The sequence below is a fragment of the Malania oleifera genome, chromosome 8 (assembly GCF_029873635.1).
Source record: "Malania oleifera isolate guangnan ecotype guangnan chromosome 8, ASM2987363v1, whole genome shotgun sequence".
NCBI lineage: Eukaryota > Viridiplantae > Streptophyta > Magnoliopsida > Santalales > Ximeniaceae > Malania > Malania oleifera.
The window spans coordinates 34,896,075-34,914,505 of NC_080424.1; the positions used below are offsets into that span (position 1 = coordinate 34,896,075).

The 18,431-nt window shown below is 36.9% G+C and overlaps 1 protein-coding gene across 2 annotated transcripts in view; it reads left to right on the plus strand.

Moving 5' to 3' along the window:
- Positions 1-18,431, plus strand: part of LOC131161930 (protein TIC 40, chloroplastic) — a 101,309-nt gene that overhangs the window by 42,823 nt on the left and 40,055 nt on the right. For both annotated transcript variants that reach the window (XM_058117966.1, XM_058117968.1), the window contains exon 8: positions 6,983-7,061. In XM_058117966.1, the coding sequence (XP_057973949.1) occupies positions 6,983-7,061 (79 nt within the window). The remainder of the gene's footprint in view (positions 1-6,982; positions 7,062-18,431) is intronic.

Sequence of the window (18,431 nt, forward strand, 5' to 3'; positions counted from 1 at the left end):
TTTCCTCCAATATCAGTCAACTTTAAATACATATTATCTTGAAGATCTTGAGCTTCTAACTCGTTTTCAGGAATCTTCTCCATGGAAGTAGGCAAATTCCATCCCTATGCTGTAATTTGTTAACCAACCCATCACTATCAAAAGTAGACACTCCTTGCAAGAGGATGAACATAAGATAAATCCCCTATATCATCGCAAGAATTTGAAATGTAGCCATATTATTTTCGAATCTCATCCAACAACAATCCCCCACCGTAGTCAAACTCACTAATATCATCACTTCTTGAATCTATAAAATCCCCGCATTTCTTCGTCTCCTTTTATTTTCTTGCCCCATTGCTACACCCGACCTCCTCTTTTGCAAGAGATGCCTCCACTATACTAAGTTCTCCTTTAGAATCTCTCCTTAAAAGCTTTGCCATTGTCTCATGAGATTTTCTCTCCTCTTCAAATAGCTTCGTCACCTCAGCACTTATGCAAGCTGCTTTTCGGTGAGCATACAACTTACTTCGCTCTAATCTGTCTGAATTATGGGAAAAAAACATCAGCAATCTCCCCTGAAAGCTATTTCTAGGTTTTTACTCCTTTCCATCCCACTTTTAAGCCCTCTTTGAGACTAGTTGCGTTTTTAACACCACAATCTAGTTTTGATTTTGAACTGCTAATATTTTGGATTTGATCCGAAGCTTGTTAAGCTTGATTCATAACTTGGATTGCTGGAGACTGAAAATCCAATCTATCAAGGGGTATTGAGTCCTCCTTCCCACTACTCATCTCCTGAATTCTAGGGACTGAATTTTGGGTTTTCCTAGTACAGGGATATGGCAACGATGTTCTTGGATCCCCATTTTCTCAACCATCAACCTGACTGCCACTATGTTTCTTTATCATGGGCCAAAATATGAATCCTCCCTTAGACTCCTCATTAGAGCCCAGCTTAGACTTACCTAAACCTTGGGCTTGCAAAAAAAAAAAAAGTGGCTCAATTTAGATAAAAAGGATGTACACCCTTTTTCAATTAATCGGCTCAGGTCCAAAACGAGAAGCATTCCACCTGGTCCACTTTGCTTCGCAATCTCCTCTCTAATCGCAACCCTAGTTCCCTCTGAGAGAAATGCAGCCCCGCCCAAACCCTAGCTTCCTTCTCAATTGATTCCAGTTGGTTTGTGACGAACTCTGTCTTCAAAAGCCCAGGTTCTTTCATTTGAAACGTATCTTCGATTCCTTCTTTTGAAGTGTACCTCCACACCTACAATATCTCTCTTCTCTTCTAACCAGCATACCCTAATTTCCAGAAGGATCTTGTCTACTGCGACCTTCTCCTTCGCCTTTATTGCCTTCCAACACAACTCGACTCCATGATTTGGTACATGGCCATTTGAAACTACACCACCACCATCCTTCCAGAATTGCTTAGCTAACTCGCACAAATCTTTTGCGAGGCTTTGCCATATGTTGCCCTCTGCACCACCAAGAATGAACATTGAAAATTTCTTACCTTTCCACCCAATCCTCACTCCAAGAACTTTCTCGACTTCATCCATTTGATCGACAGACAATATTGTAGGATACTCTTATGAAAAGATACTCTGAAAACCCCTTTCCATCCGTCTGAAGACCGAAAACCCATCAGCAAACCAAGATGCAACCTCTTTTGGAAACCCGACCCACTTGTTACAAATGACATTGTTCTCAACCACAAGCAGAGTGGAGGTCGCCCCCAACCTTGTCTTAAGGTAGATAGATCAAAGAGAGAGGGAGGGTGGGAGGGAATTTAATACCATGATTACACATGAATTGTTTGGGATTGGATTTACATTTTAAAAATTAGGGCAAAAGACACTCACCTCCCTTTAGGTTTGGCAAAAAGACCGATACCTCCCATGAGGTTTCAAAAATGCCACAAAGCTCCTCGGAGGATTGCCAAAAAGACACAAACCTCGCCTTAGAAAACTTTGTCTTTTTGCAAGATATAAGGGGAGGTTTGTGTCTTTTTGGCAAACCTCAAGGGATGTCCTCGGAATTCTTAAAACCTCAAGGGAGGTCTCTAGAATTTTTGAAACCTTAGGGGAGGTCATTGTCTTTTTGCCAAACCTCAAGGGAGGTTAGTGTCTTTTGCCCTAAAAAAACTAGTTTGAATTAATTTTAATTAATGATATTAATGGATCAAACAAAATATTGTTGTACCCTGAATTTTTAAATGAAGTTACAAGCAATTAATAAACAACATTATTTTGTTGATTTGAGTGAAATAAAAATGATAGAATAATTATGGCCTCATAACATTTTTAGGCTCATAATATTAATGAAATTGATTTTTTTTCCCTTTTGGAACACCCAAGAGTGATGTTGCAGCCCCAAGGGCTCATGTAAATTTTCTTTTTTTAATCACAAAAGAAATATATTAAGAATAAGAAACGAGAGAATTACTAGAGATCTTCGTTGCAAAAAGAACAAAATAAAACGAGGGAAAAATGAAAAAGGAAACAAAAACAAAACAAAAAAAAACCCTAATTTAGAAAACCCCCCTTGAAGCTCTTCCCTTTGTAATTGATAGAGCTTTGTAATCTTGGTAGTTCTTGCTGATCTTTTTTTGCTTTTCTTTTAGTCCCCGTCCAATCAAACTTCATTCCTTTTGGATCAACCAACAACATTTGCAAAACTTCTTGAGCACCAATATCCTAGGCAGTATCTTCTTCATCAGAGTAGGTAATAGTGCATTCATATATTGATTAGTCCCAGACTCCCAGCCAAGTCTACACTCATTCTGCCCTCTTGAAAAGAAAGAAACATTGTCGAGAAGGGGGCAGATAAGAAATATCCTCAAGAGAGTTAGAAGAATTAAAAATGTAATCCAAATTTTCCGCAAATCTCATCCAACAACAAGACGCTATTTATCATATGCAAAATCACTATCAAAATTTCCCCCGTTTCTTTTGTTTTTTTTTACCTTCTACAAAATTATTTCCTCCTTTATCTAAGACTTGGGGCTATTCTAAGATTCCTTAAAACTTTCAACATCATCTATTTTAAGAACTTTTCTTCCATGCATATTTGAGTTTATACAACTGTTAAGAAGCAAACTTTTCATATCTTTCCCTTCCTTCCTCAGTTCTATGCTTATACAAGTTCTCATCTTCTTTTTACATTTTTTTCTTTCCCTAGAAATACCTACCACCTCTTAAGTGCAACCCATTGCCAAAACTTTCATTATTTTGGCCTACATTTGATTGCATCTCTTGCTCCACATGAGGATTCTTAACCTCTTCATTGCAAATGTTGTTGGACAACTCCCCACCAAGAGCATTAATATCAGTATTTGTATTTGATCTAGACCCTTGATAGGTTGCTTGTGCCTTGCTTTTAATGTTTGAACATTTTGATTTTGAAAAGAAGCTTTTGGTGAAAGACCTACTACGTTTGAACAAGACTTTGCTAAATCATAATCTTTCCCCTTCTCCATTTGCATAGTATCATGTCTTATGTTCTTTTGTCTGTGACAAGTGCAAAAGAGTCTTATGCTTGCCTTGGAAGACATGATGGGCATGCATAAACATGAATTTGAGTATAGAGAAGTCATAGATGAACTTTGAGTGTCGCTATGACCTTGTGGTGTGTTTAGACAGTTACCTAAGTTTCATTCTTGGTCATTTAAAGTATGATTCTTTAAATCCATGGATGGTTCCTCATGCAAGAACGAGAATGGTACAGAAAGCTAATTACTTTAGAGGAAGTGTCTTATCACGATGGTTTCCTTTCAGGCATTAGTTGAGCCCCCTAAGGAGTGCTTTGGGGTGGGCTCTTGACATCCCCGATGGGTTTCTTGGGCTTTCGTATGGGATTGGGAGCCCTATGGATGGCTTTGGAGAAAGATGTCATGCGTCACTCTCCACTTGGAGTTTGGGATGGGCATCAATGATATAGCCCTTGGGTGTATCCTCGGGCAATACCATCCTATACCGATTGGACTATCAATTGATGGTGAAACTTTGTATGTCTATCTCAAGTAGTGTTCGATATCACTCCTCCATACTTTGGCTTATGGGTGTTTAGTGGGAGGTTCATTTACATGAGGACTATGCTGAAGGGATGGTAGTTACCTTTGCAAGATGTGTACAACCCCCTTACCATTTTGGATGCGAGGATCATGCTGCAGGGATGAGAGCTATCCTTAGCAACCATTGCAGTTATGTCGACAATTGTCATGACACGATACTGGACGAATGTTTCTGTGTATTTGGGTGAGTACGACGAGACATGATCTGGGGTGGTCTTGTCACTGCATGAGTGCGATTTAATCACATATTTGGTACATTCAGAAAGTAATTCTTTTGGTATTAGATTTTGTTGGAAATATGACAAGGAGGTCCTCCTTTGTGGGGGTGAAGTCAGATTAATATTGATGGCATCAACCCTCTCATTGAATCTTGATATTTGGCATTGAATGGGGAATGATTGATATACCGTTGGATGTGTATTGGTAACTCTCTCTCTCTCCTTGTATCGCATTATATGTTGTGTGGTTTGCCTGAGGTTGGCCTTCAGCATACTATCTTGTGAAATTAGGATGCTTGAGTTTATCCTCTATGCTGGGTATGGGGATAAGAGTTTATTTTGTTGGAACTAAGATGGTTGTTTTATTATGACTTTACCTAAAATCTTAAGCTATTAGGTTGCGGATCAACAATGTATATCAAGCTTTAAAACTCCCTCGTGTAGCCCAACAACACGTGGAGAGATAAACGCATAACATATTATAAAATCCATTCAAGGGAATGCAATAATTTTTTAAACATCACAAAATAAATGAGGGCAACCAGACTTGAACCTACGACCTCTTGATTTAGCTCTAATACCATGTTAAATTACCACTTTACCTAAAAGCTTAAGCTATTAGGTTGTGGGCCATCAATGTATATCAAGCTTTAACGGTTGTGAATATCCTATACGCTGGGTATTGGGATAAAGGTTTATTTTGTGGGAACTAAGATGATTGTGAATATCCTATGCCATAAGGACGCCACACTATTGGATTTCTCCTATTTTGTTGGCACTTGAGTTCGGATGGTAATCAACAAATATTCTTGTGGTTTTCCTTGCTCCGTAGCCAATGCTTATATTCTTACATCTATGGAAGTGGGCGATTGCGAGAAATTTTGCCAAAAATGTGCATCTTTCACTACATTGAGAACATTCATCTTCCATAGAGAGGTGAGATTCTTGGATGCATGAAAAAAAGGGAGAAATGGTGGAAGCTCTTGTGTAGCTAATCCCTAAGCCATGTGAGCCAAATAAAAATTTTCCCACAAGGTCGGCATTCCTTCAAAAATGAGATTCCTAGATAAGTTATTCCATAGGAATGTTTTTATATTCCACAAGCCAAAGGCTCCCTTTAAGTCTTTTTTCTATTCACACAGTCCTAATTCTATCCTAAAATCTTATTCCTTCCATTCTATACGTCACGTCATCAACCAAACTGTTTGTCCATTACTACAACCCTCAATCATGTACTGGTTGCTGTCCAAAAGTTCCAGCTGCACATTTGCTATTTCATCTACCTACCTACCTTCAACCCTTAAACTTGTCTCCCATACATTTTCTTCATACATCAACCTGCCAAGACTCCTAAGTGTCTGGTGTACCATTGTGTCAACTCATTGAGTTACATGTTTTTTAAGGTGGTGGAAAAGGAACCTGATCAGCTTATACAGTTTATATAAGATGCAGAAGCAATTTATTTCTGTAACAATTGGAGTTCTAATATTTAATTTATTTGAAGTGGTTCCCTTGATTAGTTGGCTTCTATGCTCTTCATTCTACCAATTGAAGTTGATGTGTTTATCTCTCTCTCTCTCTCTCTCTCTCTCTCTCTCTCTCTCGCTCGCTCGCATACACACACAGAGATGTACACACATATAAGATAACTTCTGACCTTTGGGATTTCCATTTCATGTGAGTAAGCATTTATTGGATGATGCCCAACACTTTGCTAGAGATTATAAGAAGCTGGTAGAATAAATGGAGGCAATATAGAGAATTATTGTATGTTAAAGAGGGCACATGTATTTCTTTGATAAGATTTGTGAATAACTTGGTTATAGATTAGATGATTCTGATTTATGGGGGCTCATTCTTTATCTCCAATGAATGATCTAGAGGAATATCTTGGATTGAGGAATGATGAATTAGAAGAGGTAGAAGATAAGATTGAGAAGAATGAGATAAATATTGATTTTGTGTCTTGTATTCAATATATGCTGGATAAGAAAGGTATGCGGCTAGCAGGCTCAGAAGGAAAGGAAGTTTGCTTGGATGAAGGCATAATCAAGGCTAGGAAGGGGCTACAGGAATTAGCTAATTTGCAATGTTCCATCAATTTCGATGGGAAAGGTCTGAAAAGAGGTTTTCTTAGGTAGTGTTTTGTTTAAGCATAGGTAGGGTCTTGGGTGGAGGGTAATAGTGGTATGGATTGTGGCAGTTTCGGTTTGGGGTGGTCTTAATTTTTTACTTTTATTTTCTTTGAGGATTCCTTATTCTCTACTGCTTGTACTTTCTTTCTCTCTTAATATATATTCTTTTATTATCTTAAAGAAAAGATGGGCACGTCTATGCCTTTTCTAATATGTTTGGGAAGAGAGGAGCAGAAGAATTTTTTAAAAATTCCATTTGTAAAAAAGTTTAAACTATATTTTCTCGATTTTCTCTCTCTCTAGGCTTTGTTGTCCCCCCCCTTGGTGAGCATATCATTTTGAAAATTTGTTTACATCCATAAGTTGTAACTCATGGATGCTTAGAGCTTTGTATGCTTGTACTTATTCACTTTACCCATTCCCATGGGGTTGAAGTGCGGAGGAAAGAAGAAAAGACTTGTTCATTATTATTTGTATTAGCATCTCAATAGCTTGTCAGTGGTTTCTTTTCAATGTGCAAATCTGTTTTATGACTTTGCCAAACATTTTACTGAGTTCTGAATCATGATCAGGAAAAGCAGGTTCTGCCTTGTCAGTGGAGGCTTTAGAGAAAATGATGGAAGATCCAACAGTGCAAAAGATGGTTTATCCGTAAGATGGCTTAGAATCCTTATATTATATTGTATTAATTATTGTTTTTGTTTTGTTCTACCATGTTGCCATAAGTAGTGTCTAAAGTTTAAGCGACTCTAATTAACCTGCAGTCCTGTATTGCCCTTCAATTTTGCTGTGATTTTTTTTTTAATATTTTTTTGTCTTTCCATGTTGGTTTTCCCTCTAAATATTAAATTCTGTTGGAATTTATTTTTGGTTTTTGGTTACTACAGCCTCTTAAAAAACATTGCATTTAATTTCTGAAATATTTTGAAAACATGTTTCATCCTCTTTTGAAACTGCAACAGACCAAAAACTACACACAGTAATGGAAGCAAAACAAACCAACAGTGTCTCAAGCACACATACTGTAATGTTAATAAAGTCATTGCTAATGCTTGCCGTAGTGTGATTGACGGAGGAATGCCCATGCTTGTGACTAATTCTTGGTGATCGTGTCTTGTTTGGAGATTTATATAAGTTATGGATTATGTTTTGATTTTTAGAAATCTGAGTATTTTAAGAATTTAGGTATTTTGTGTTTATTTTAATATTTTAGTTACAATGGTGTTATATTTTAATTTTTGATTATTTCATCTTTAGGGTTTCTTTTTTATTTTTATTTTTATTTTTTGTTTGAAATCTTTAAGGTTTCTTATTTGCCTAACGAAGTAGGCTTATTGGTGTAAGGAATAGGTAATTGGATGATTAGTTGAATCTCTGCTCCCCTAGGCTCTCTCTTTCTTTCCCTCATAATTATTACCTTCTCTTGTTTATCTCTCTCTCTCTCTCAGAAAACTAATATTGTATATATTTTTTGTTAGAAAAATAATCTTTATTGAAATTAGCAAAGAGAAACGGATATAACAAAGAAGAAAAAAAGTCCACACATGAAAAATGAGAAAATAAGGTTTTTATTTGGTAGAGATTGGGAGGATGAGTTTGCTTATCTTTCCTAAATTGTTTTGTCTAGAACTGTGTCTGACTGTTTTCTTGTTTTGCTAGAATCCTCTTGAGATGAAGTGGGAGCCCGGTAGAGATTGGGAGGATGAGTTTGCTTATCTTTCCTAAATTGTTTTGTCTAGAACTGTGTCTAACTGTTTTCTTGTTTTGCTAGAATCCTCTTGAGATGAAGTGGGAGCCCTCTTCCTTTCAGTTTGAGAACATGTGGCTTGATCATGATTCTTTTCCTTTTGTGATGGGAGATTCTTGGTGTGAGGATTTAAAGAGGGGTTGGGAAGGGTTTTAGGTTAGTGTAAAGCTTTGTCAGACCTTATTATCATGATTTCTTACCAAATTCACCTAGGTGAAGGAAATATACCAGGTTAGTGTAGAAGGGAGAGGTCTAAGAAGTTATCACAAGAAACTTGGATTATATTAGCAGCTTGGCATATAGGACACTTGCCGGAAAAAGTATGGAAATAGTGGAAATAATGTTTAGAAGAAAAATTAACTTAATCCGCCTTCAAGAGACAAAATGGGTAGGTGATAAAGCTAGAGAAATTAAACTTTGGTACACTGGAAAAGAGAAACATAAAGATGGGGTGGGAATTATTATAGACGAAGATCTAAAAAATAATGTAGAAGATGTTAAAAGAATAGGGGATAGGATCATTAAATCAGGACATCTTTAGGCGTGGAGATAAAAAATGCCATTATTGCATATGCTCTCCAAATAGGCTTAGTAGAAAATCTTAAAAGACAATTTTGGGAAGATATGAATAGTATTTTACAAGGGATACTAATGGCTGAAAAGACATTCATAGGAGTCGACTTAAATGGACACATTGAAAAGGAAAGTATAAGCTATGAGAGGATGCATGAAGGTCATGGATATGGAGATAAAAATGAGGGTAGTGGTACAATCTTAGATTTTGCCATGTCTTACGATTTGGTTATATAACTTATATTGAATACGTGCTTTATAAAAAGATAAGAACACGTAATAACTTTCAAGAGTCAGCTTATTAAAAGCCAAATAGATTTCTTCTTAACTTGGAAGGGGGATTGTCTATCTTCTAAGGATTGTAAAGTTATCCCAAGTGAAAGTTTGACTACACAAGATAGAATCCTCGTATTAGATGTACATACTAAAAAAATGGAAGAGAAAGAGTAACATAAATCGACAAAAGGGGACTAGGTGGTGAAGCTTGAAGGTAGATAATATAGTAAGATTCAAAGATAAAATGACCAAAGAGTGTGATTGGATAGTATGGGGTTAGGTAGATGCAAATACTATTTGGAATAAAATGACTAACTCTATTGTAAGGATTGCAAAAGAGAATTTAGGTGAATCTAAAGGTAGATACTTGGGTAGTAAAGAAACTTGATGGGATCATGAAGTCTAAAAATCTGTTTAGACAAAGAAATTGGTATAAAATATGGCAAAATTGTAAAAAAATAGAAATATTGAAAAATGTAAAGAGGTGATAAAAATGCAAAAAAAGACTATTAGTGGAGCTAAACATAGAACTTGTGATACTTTATATACTAGACTAGATACGAAAGAAGGAGAAAAGAAAAAAGACATTTATAACCTTACTAGAGCTAGAGAAAGAAAATGCAAAGATTTAGGTGATGTAAAATGTATAAAGGATGAGAATGATAATGTCTTAACTAGAGAAGGATACATAAAAGAGAGGCGGAGAAGATACTTTGATAAGTTGTTTAATGAAAACCAAAATGAAAGATTGAATTTGGAAGTGATGAATAAGGAGAAGAATAGGAATAGGAGATTTATTTGCAAAATTAGAGTTCTTGAAGTTAAGATGACATTAAAAATGGTGAAAAGTGGGAAATCTATAGGATCAAATAAAATACCAATTGAAGTTTGGAAATGTTTAGGGGATAGTGGAAATATTTGGTTAACTGATCTATTCAATGTTATTATGAAAACCAAGAAAATGCTAGAGGAATGGAGGAAGATTACGTCAATAACTTTATACGAAAACAAAGGCGGTTTTCGAAACTCTAGTAACTATTTTGGAATTATGATTATGAATCATACGATGAAATTATGGGAAAGGGTAATTGAACAAAGAATAATGCTAGAAACGAGGATTTTAGAAAATCAATTTGGTTTTATGCATAGGAGATCAACAACAAAAGCTATTTACCTTTTAAGAAATTTAATAGAAAAGTTTAGGGGAAAAAAGAGGGACTTGCATATGGTGTTTATTGACCTAGAGAAAGCTTATGATAGGGTACCTAGGGAAGTTCTTTGGTGGGTCTTAGAAAAGAAGGGTTTATGTAATAGTTAAACTGATGTCATTAAGGATATGTATGATATAGTAGTGACTAGCGTTAGGATTGTAGGACAGTAGGAGGAGAACCTTGATGTACATCAAGGTTCTACTTTGAGTTCTTATCTTTTTACTTTAGTGATTAATGAACTTACTAGGAATATCTAAAATGAGATCCCTTGGTGTATGTTGTTTGCAAATGATATTGTGTTGGTTGATGATAGTAGGAGCATAGTGAAATCTAAACTAGAACTTTAGAGAACCGCACTAGAGTCGAAAGGTTTTAGGATAAGTAGGAATACGATAGATTATATGAAATGTAATTTCAGTAATGCAAGGAATAGTAGTGGAGAGAAGATTAAACTTGGTAATCAAGAAATTAATTGCACTAATAGATTTATATATCTTGGATAAATTACGCAAGCAAGAGTGGAAATTGACGATGATGGAATACATAGAATTAAAACAGATTGTGTAAAATGGAGGAGTGCGTTAGGCATGTTGTGTGATCGTAGAATACCCTTAAAATTAAAAAAGAAAGTTTTCTTAGACGGCTATAAAGCTGGCTATGCTTTATGGTTTAGAATGTTGGGCAACTAAGAAACAACATGCACAAAAACTAAAAGTTTCTGAAATGTGAATGTTAAGGTGAATGAGTGGTTTAACATTAAAATATAAAATAAGAATAGAGAATATACACAATAATTTAGGCATAGCACTGGTCGAAGACAAGATAGAGGGGCTTAGATGGTTTCGGCATTTAAAATGCAGACTTAGTAGAGCACTTGAGAGGAGGAGTGAGTTAGTTATTGTTTCTGGCATGAAAAGTGGTAGGGGTAGGCCTAAAATAACTTGGAACATGGTAGTGTGGAAGGATTTAATAGCCCTTAATTTAATAGAGGAAAGCGCTCTTGATTGGGTAAATTGGCGGAAAAGGATTCATGTAGCCGACCCCACTTAGTGGGACTTAAGGCTTGTTATTTTTTCTGTTGTTGTTGTTGTTGGAAGCTTGAGCGTCTTAAGGAGTCTTTCAAGATTGGAATAGGGATGTATTTGGGAATATTAGTATGAAGAAGGATGTCATTTGGGTACGTTGGATTTTTTAGATAGAAAGAGGAAGTTGTTAGTCTATAGGAGGATGAGGAGGCTAAATGGGCTTCATTGAAGAATGATTTGGAGGGTTTGATTTAGGAGTTGTAGGCAAAAGAATTTAAGTCGGCAAAAGAAGGTGATTGTAGTACAAATTTTTTCATATGTTGGCTAATGAGAAGATGAGGCAAAGCATGATTAGGGAATTGGATTTGGGATGTGATGAGGTTATTTCTGATTCTCGTTCAATTGCAAATGAGATTATTAATTATTTCCCATGTGTATTTTTAGGATGATTTTTGTAGGCCTATGATTGAGGGTTTAGATTGGAATTGCATTTCTAGGGGTCATGTGAGATGTTTGGAAAGACCTTTTGAGGAGGAGCAAGTGAAGGCAACTGTGTTTAAGATGTAGAGGGATAAAGCTCCAAGTCCAAGTGGGTTACGTTTTGATTTTTTCATTTTCTTTTCTGTTTTTTTAAAGTGTTGGGATGTTGTTAGGGTGGATTTGGTAAATGTCTGTAATGAGTTTTATTTTAATGGGATTCTTAGCAAGAGCATTGATTCCACTTTCTATTAAGCTTGCTGATTTTAGGCCTATTAGTTTAGTGAGTAGTGTGTATAAGATCATAGCTAAAGTACTAGCTAATTGGTTGAATGTGGTGTTAGATTAAACTATTTCAAAGGCTGCAAGTGCATTTGTGGGGGATAGACAGAATGTGGATGCTATTTTGGTTGCTAATGAGATTGTAGGGGAGAAGTGAATTATTGTTAAAGTGGATTTTGAAAAAGCTGATGATAGGGTTTGTTGGAAAATTTTGGATAAGGTGTTTGCTAGAAAAGGGCTTGGGGAAAGATGAAAGACTTGGATGAGGGGTTTCTTTTCTAATGCTTATTTTCAATTATTGTGAACGGAGTACCTAAACTATGGTTTAGAGCATTGAGAGGTGTTAGACAATATCTCTTTTTTTTAGTTTATCTTGGTTGCTGATGTTTTGTGTAGAAGGGTGGAGAGGGCAGTTGATAAGAGTTTAGTAAAGGGCTTAAGTGAGTAGGGAGGAGGTTTGTGTGTTCCATCTTCAATTTGCCAATGATACTATTTTTTTCATTCATGATCATTGAGATTCTTTTTTTGAATTTTTTTACTCTTCCTTAACTATTTTAGAGGATTTCTGGGCTTAAAATTAATTTGGGAAAGAGTTGTTTAGCAGCTATCAATAATGACATCTGGTAGGTCTAAGGAGTTGGCTTTGTTAGTGGGTTGTGGTCTTTTGAATTGGCTCGTCTTGTCTAGATCTCCCACTGGGAGGTAATACTAGGCCTGTGGTTTTTTGGGATTTGATGGTGGAGAGTTTCTAAGCATTTGGATGGGTGGAAAGGTGCATTATTTTCTTTAGGGGGTCACATTACTCTTATTCAGAGTTGTCTTGCTAGTGTCCCTCTTTATTATTTATCCATTTATAGGATTCTGGTGAGAATAGCCAGTAAGATACGGAAAATCATGTGAGATTTCCTTTGGTTGGAGGCTGGGGATAAGAGAGATCATCTTGTTAGAGGTTGGAGGGGGGGTTTGGGTCTTGGTAAGTTGGTGTCTAAAAACACTGTTCTTTTGGCAAAAGGTTATGGTGGTTTCCCTTAGAGGAGTCCTCTATCTGTCATAGAGTCATTAAAATTAAATTTAGTAAGCATGTGAATGGTTGGGATGCTTTAGGAACTAGATGTTCTTCAGAAAGCCTGTGGAACTGTATTTCTCAGGTCTGCCCCGTCTTTGTTCTCCACACTAGGTTTGTCTTGGGAAACGGTTCTCATATTCGTTTTTGGGAAGACTTCTAGATGGGTAATGTTGCTTTATTGTATTCTTTTCCTCAGCTTTATCATTTAAATTTAGGTTATAATGAGGTTATTTCCTTCTTTTTGATTACTAAAGGTATTTGTTTTCTTGGGATTTCCATTTTTGTAGAACTCCTCATGATGGAGAGGTGGAAGAGTTGTCTTCCTTGTTGAAGTTACTGGGTATTTTCTTGTCCTTCCTTTGGGGTGGATAGACATTCTTGGTCTGTAGAAATGTTTTAAAAGGCTCAATTGAGGCTTGCCTCAAGGCAAGGCATGCCTAAAACGCCTTGAGGCTCAATCTAAAATACCAAATTCCAAAAAGGCTAATGCATTATATGCTGAGGCTTACGCATTTTTACAAAAAGCACACCTTTTGTGCCTTTTTAGTTGAGGCTTTCGCATTATGGGTGTGTGATTCTCAAGGTAGAATTGGTTAAAATTTTTGTATAGAAGGAATGCCATAATATGGGTTTATTTCTATAAATCTTGAACCTCAGCCTTTCCAAAATAATTAAGGGTTGTATCTTACATCATGAAAATAGTTTGAACTTTGTAATGGTAAAGCTATCTCTTGTCATGATTTATGTCATGCATTCAAGTAGCAATTTCTGAATGGCCAACAAGTAGTTTGCAAAGTATCTCTAGTTTTTCTGTTTTACATTATATTTGTCATTTTCTTAATTTTTACTTTATTTTAAATATATATAATTTATTTAATGTATTTTTATTTTATAAAAAAAATTCTCAAAGGGCCTACGCTCCAACGCCTTAAGCCTTACGCCTTGCCTCTAAGGGGTTAAAACGTCTCACCTTACGCCTTCGCCTTTTAAAACATTGGTCTTTAGACTCTTTGGGGCCTTATTCTAGCAATTGTTTTTTTGACTTCTTGATTAATTCTAATATTTCCTTTCTACTCCATGCAATTATTTGGAAGGCCAAAGTTACCTAAAAAAAAATCGAGGCTTTTATTTTATTGTTCGTAATAGAGGTAAGATGGACAGTGTGTTGCAGAGTAGGAGACTTTCAGCGGTACTTTCTTCTAATATATGTTTTCTTTGTATTGATAGTTCCAAAGCAGCATCTCATTTGTTTCTGCAGCTGTTCGCTTGCTTGGAATATATGGAATAAGCTTTTTGGTCAATTGGGAGAAAATTGGGTTTGTCCAGAGTTGGTGGAGGATTTGTTGGCCACTTATTTTGCTGCTTTTGGTAGAAGGAAGGATGCTTATGCTTTGTGGATGTGTACTGCTTTTGCAGTTCCGTGGGGTTTATGAGAGAAAAGATGAACATATATTTTTTATGGGAGAAGATTCATATTTGGCCTCACATTGGTGTGCTTCTGCTGTTGTTTTAAAGGAGTGAGGGTTTCTAATGTCGGATGGGATTGGTTGGCATTGTTAGTCTGATTGTTCGAGTGCTGGTTTTTTTATTTTTTTTATTGTTTTTATCTTATTTTTTTATTTTCTCTTTTTTCTTTCATCTGTTGGAGAGGATTTCTTGTTCTCCTTCTTGTACATTCTTCTTTTTCTAATAAATTCATCTCATTTTGCTATCAAAAGAGAAAAAAAAAAAGAGAAAAGAAAACCCAGGATCAACTTAATAAAGCTGCTTAGTCTCGGTTGACATCCTGGAAATAGCAGCCATTAAAACAGCCTGTGCTGTAAGCTCCCCAAAGAGAAGCCGAGTACCAAACAAATAAAAATTTGAAAATATAGAAAAAAACAAGATACAATCAACCAAGTACTAAAAAAATCAAAATTTGAAACTGTAGGCAAAATAAGATACAATCAACCAAATAAAACTGTTAAAGCTGGATATATATTGTTGGCCCACAACCCAACAGCTTAAGCTTTTAGATAAAGTGGTAACATAGCATGATATCAGAGCTGTGGTTGCTAGGAGGTCCTGGGTTCTAGTCTTGTTGCCAATGTTTATTGTTTGTCTGTTAAAAATTTTCTTATCCCCTTTAATGGGTGTTGTTTATTGTTTGTTTCTCTCTCCACATGCCTCTGGGGTGCATGTGTGGGGGTATTGAGGCTTGATATACGTTGTTGGCCCACAATCTAACAGCTTAAGCCTTTTGGTATATCAATAATCTAACAAAAACCAAGTTATAAGTCAGTATTTTCAAATTTCTTCAATTGCTCTGAAGCCTGTAGTGAGGCATACCTATCTCAAAGAAAAAGAAGAGTTATCATAGCATCCCTAAAGGTTTCAATTCCTTTTTAATGAAATGCACTGCACCATAGCCAGTAAAGAAAAGTCCTATAAAATCCTAAAATCTTTCCTTCTCCTGAAATCTTGGAATCTTAAAGAGAAAGAACTCCTCCAGAGTATTGGGCCACACCTAGCACTCCTCACCAATGTTAAAAAGAAGATTTTACACCTGCCATACATAAAAAAAATTCTGAAAAAGCTGAGTAATCTCACAACTCTGCTTATGCAGACCTTGCAAATCTTGTGACAATGCCTTATTAGACCGCATTTTCTACAAACTTTCATTGGCATTTATCCGATTCAAATCATGCGCCGGCCAAAAGCCTTTACTTTAAAAGGAACTTTGGCCTTCCAAATAAACTTATCTGAAAATAAAAAGGACTACCGGTTGGGTTTGGAACTAGACATTGATTAAAATGATAAGTTCTAAAAATTTGTAGTTTCATTTTGGATAAGTTTGTTTGGAAGGCCAAGGTTCCTTTTAAAGTAAAGGCTTTTGTCCAGTGCATGATTTGAATCGAAATTTATTGTTTTCAAACTTGCTCTCTCTCATTCTTCCCCTCTCTTTCCCTCTCTCTATCTCTCTCATGCAGGGCGACGGTCATCACTCACCATCTGTGGTGGAGAGGATATCCTTTGACCTTGTGCTCAATGGAGGGAATGATGACCTCCTCAAAGTCATGGAATATATAAGAGGATGAAGCATTCTATCTTCCTAGAGGTGGATGGAGTTGGCTGGTTTCTTGATTTGAGCGTGATTTATGGGCCAGCAATAAGCCTAACCTCTGGCCTAAAAGGATGAGAAAGGGAGGAAAAAATTGTAGTGCTCCAGGAAAAAATGGAACAAGTTAGTTGTGTCATTGCACCCATGGAAATCAATACAGGCGGATGGAGATTCATTGCTTTCCCTGAAGGCTATGGTTCAAAGGGTGGGCACAATATCTCAATTGCTACCGAGGAACTTGGTCAAAAAATCCTGCTGGACTCCAAATGAAATGCCACCAGAGGTGAGCTTCAGCACCTGCATTTGAACAGCTTGCATCTATCAACAACAAAGGGGGCTCGTTCTTTGAAAATGTCTAGTTGCTGAAATCCATGGATGCAGTTGGCTCCCATCCTTACTGCTGCCACTGGATCAACATCTCATCCAAGGTGAATCTGTCGCAGAACAAATGCATGGAGAAAGACTGTTGAACCAACATGTTTATTTGCATGATTGGTGGAGGTTGACTTCTAAGATCTTCTTCGAATCGAACTCAAGGTGGGCTCACCAGCTAAACTCCCTCTCCTAGTTGATTAGCCCAAAGATTGAAACCTTTTTACTCCTGTCAAGGTGAAGGCCCAGAAGTCCAAAAGGCACAACTTGTCATCTTCAACCCAACCTACCTCCTGCCATTTCAACTGAGGATAAGCATTCCCCCACGCCAAGATCCTGATTGAAATACAGGCTGCACCTCTAGACCGAAGATGGGACTTCAATCTGCCAGATTGATTTTGATAACTCGGTGAGGGGTCTAGGAACGTAGAGCAATGACCAGGATAGCTTGATAAAATCCACCATTAACCCAGGTCAGTCCTATGCGTGGTCTTAAATTTCTATGGAGCTGTCAAAATTTCTACTGAAATATCCACAACTTAGCAGGCATGCAATCACGAAGCCTTAACGAACTTAAGTGTCTGACAGTGAAAGCAAACAGTTCAAGGAACCTCCTGCTGCAAAAAAGCCATAGGAGCAAGGCTTTTAATGAGGATTTGTGAGGGAAGAAGCTGAAGGGATATGGAAATTTCTGACCTCTTTGCGTATGACACCATAATCTTTTGCGCAGTGGAGGCTGACCAAATCCTTATTCTGAACAGCATTGTTCTTTGTTTCAAAGCGATTTCTGGGTTGAAAGTTAATTTGGGAAAGAGGAACCTTATTCCTGTGAGGGATGAGTTTAACAGGACTTTCCGGGCTGGTATTATTACTAACATTAGCTGCAGGATGTGGCCTTTCCTTTGAACAACTTAGGGCTTGCCCTTGGAGCCGGGTTCTAGGATTGAAGGGAGTCTTGAGGTTTAAAAAAAATTGTTTGGTTGGAAATGAAATTCTCCCTCTAAAGGTGGAACACTCACCCTCATTTAAAGTACTCACAAACTTCCTGCTATACTATTCTATACCATGTCATTCCATATTCCTTGCTCAGCAGCCAAAAAGTTTGGAGAGATTCAGAAAATATTCCTATGGGGAAATATGGGAAAGAATTTCAAATACTGTTTGATTAAACGGGGGATTGTTGGGCAACCTATTCAAAAAATTGACTTGGGTCTCAAATCTCAAACTCTATTCTAGAAAACCTTTGTTGGCTCTTGAGATTCATGAATAAGGAGCTTTTTCAGAGAAAGTTTATTGCTTCAAAATGAGGTCTTGATCACAATTGAGAGACCGCGAATGAAATTAGGGAGTCCCATGGTGTAGGTATCTAGAAACGGATTGGGAAAGGTTGGGAAGATTTGTTTGCTTTCATTGGAAATGGTAACAATATTTTCTTTTTTCTTGGCACTTGGTGTGGGATTACTTTAAGAGAGAATAGGGAGTAAGGGAGACCTTTGCTTAATTATAAATTGGACCCGGACCTTCTTTCTTCTCCTGCTGTGGCCCTGCACTGATTCTCCCCTTAGTTTTCCCCTGACATTTTCTATTTGGCTTGTAATATGGATGCAATGGAGAGTACTCATTTTGTACAGTCTGAAAATGGAACAGCTTAGGACATTCCCTTTGTTAGAAATGCCGGTGACTGGGATCTCAGCCCTTCTGCTGATTTCTTTTCTGCTTATGCAGTACCGTTTCTCATCGAACTAATCTATATGAACCTGGGCAGGAGCTGGGCAAAAATGCCTACTTCACTATTGGTATCTTCTATGGATAACCATGTTGAGGCCGAGATCAACCTCGCTTGGAAGGCTATCTGTAAATCTCTAGCCCAACAAAAGTTTCTTTGCTTTTTT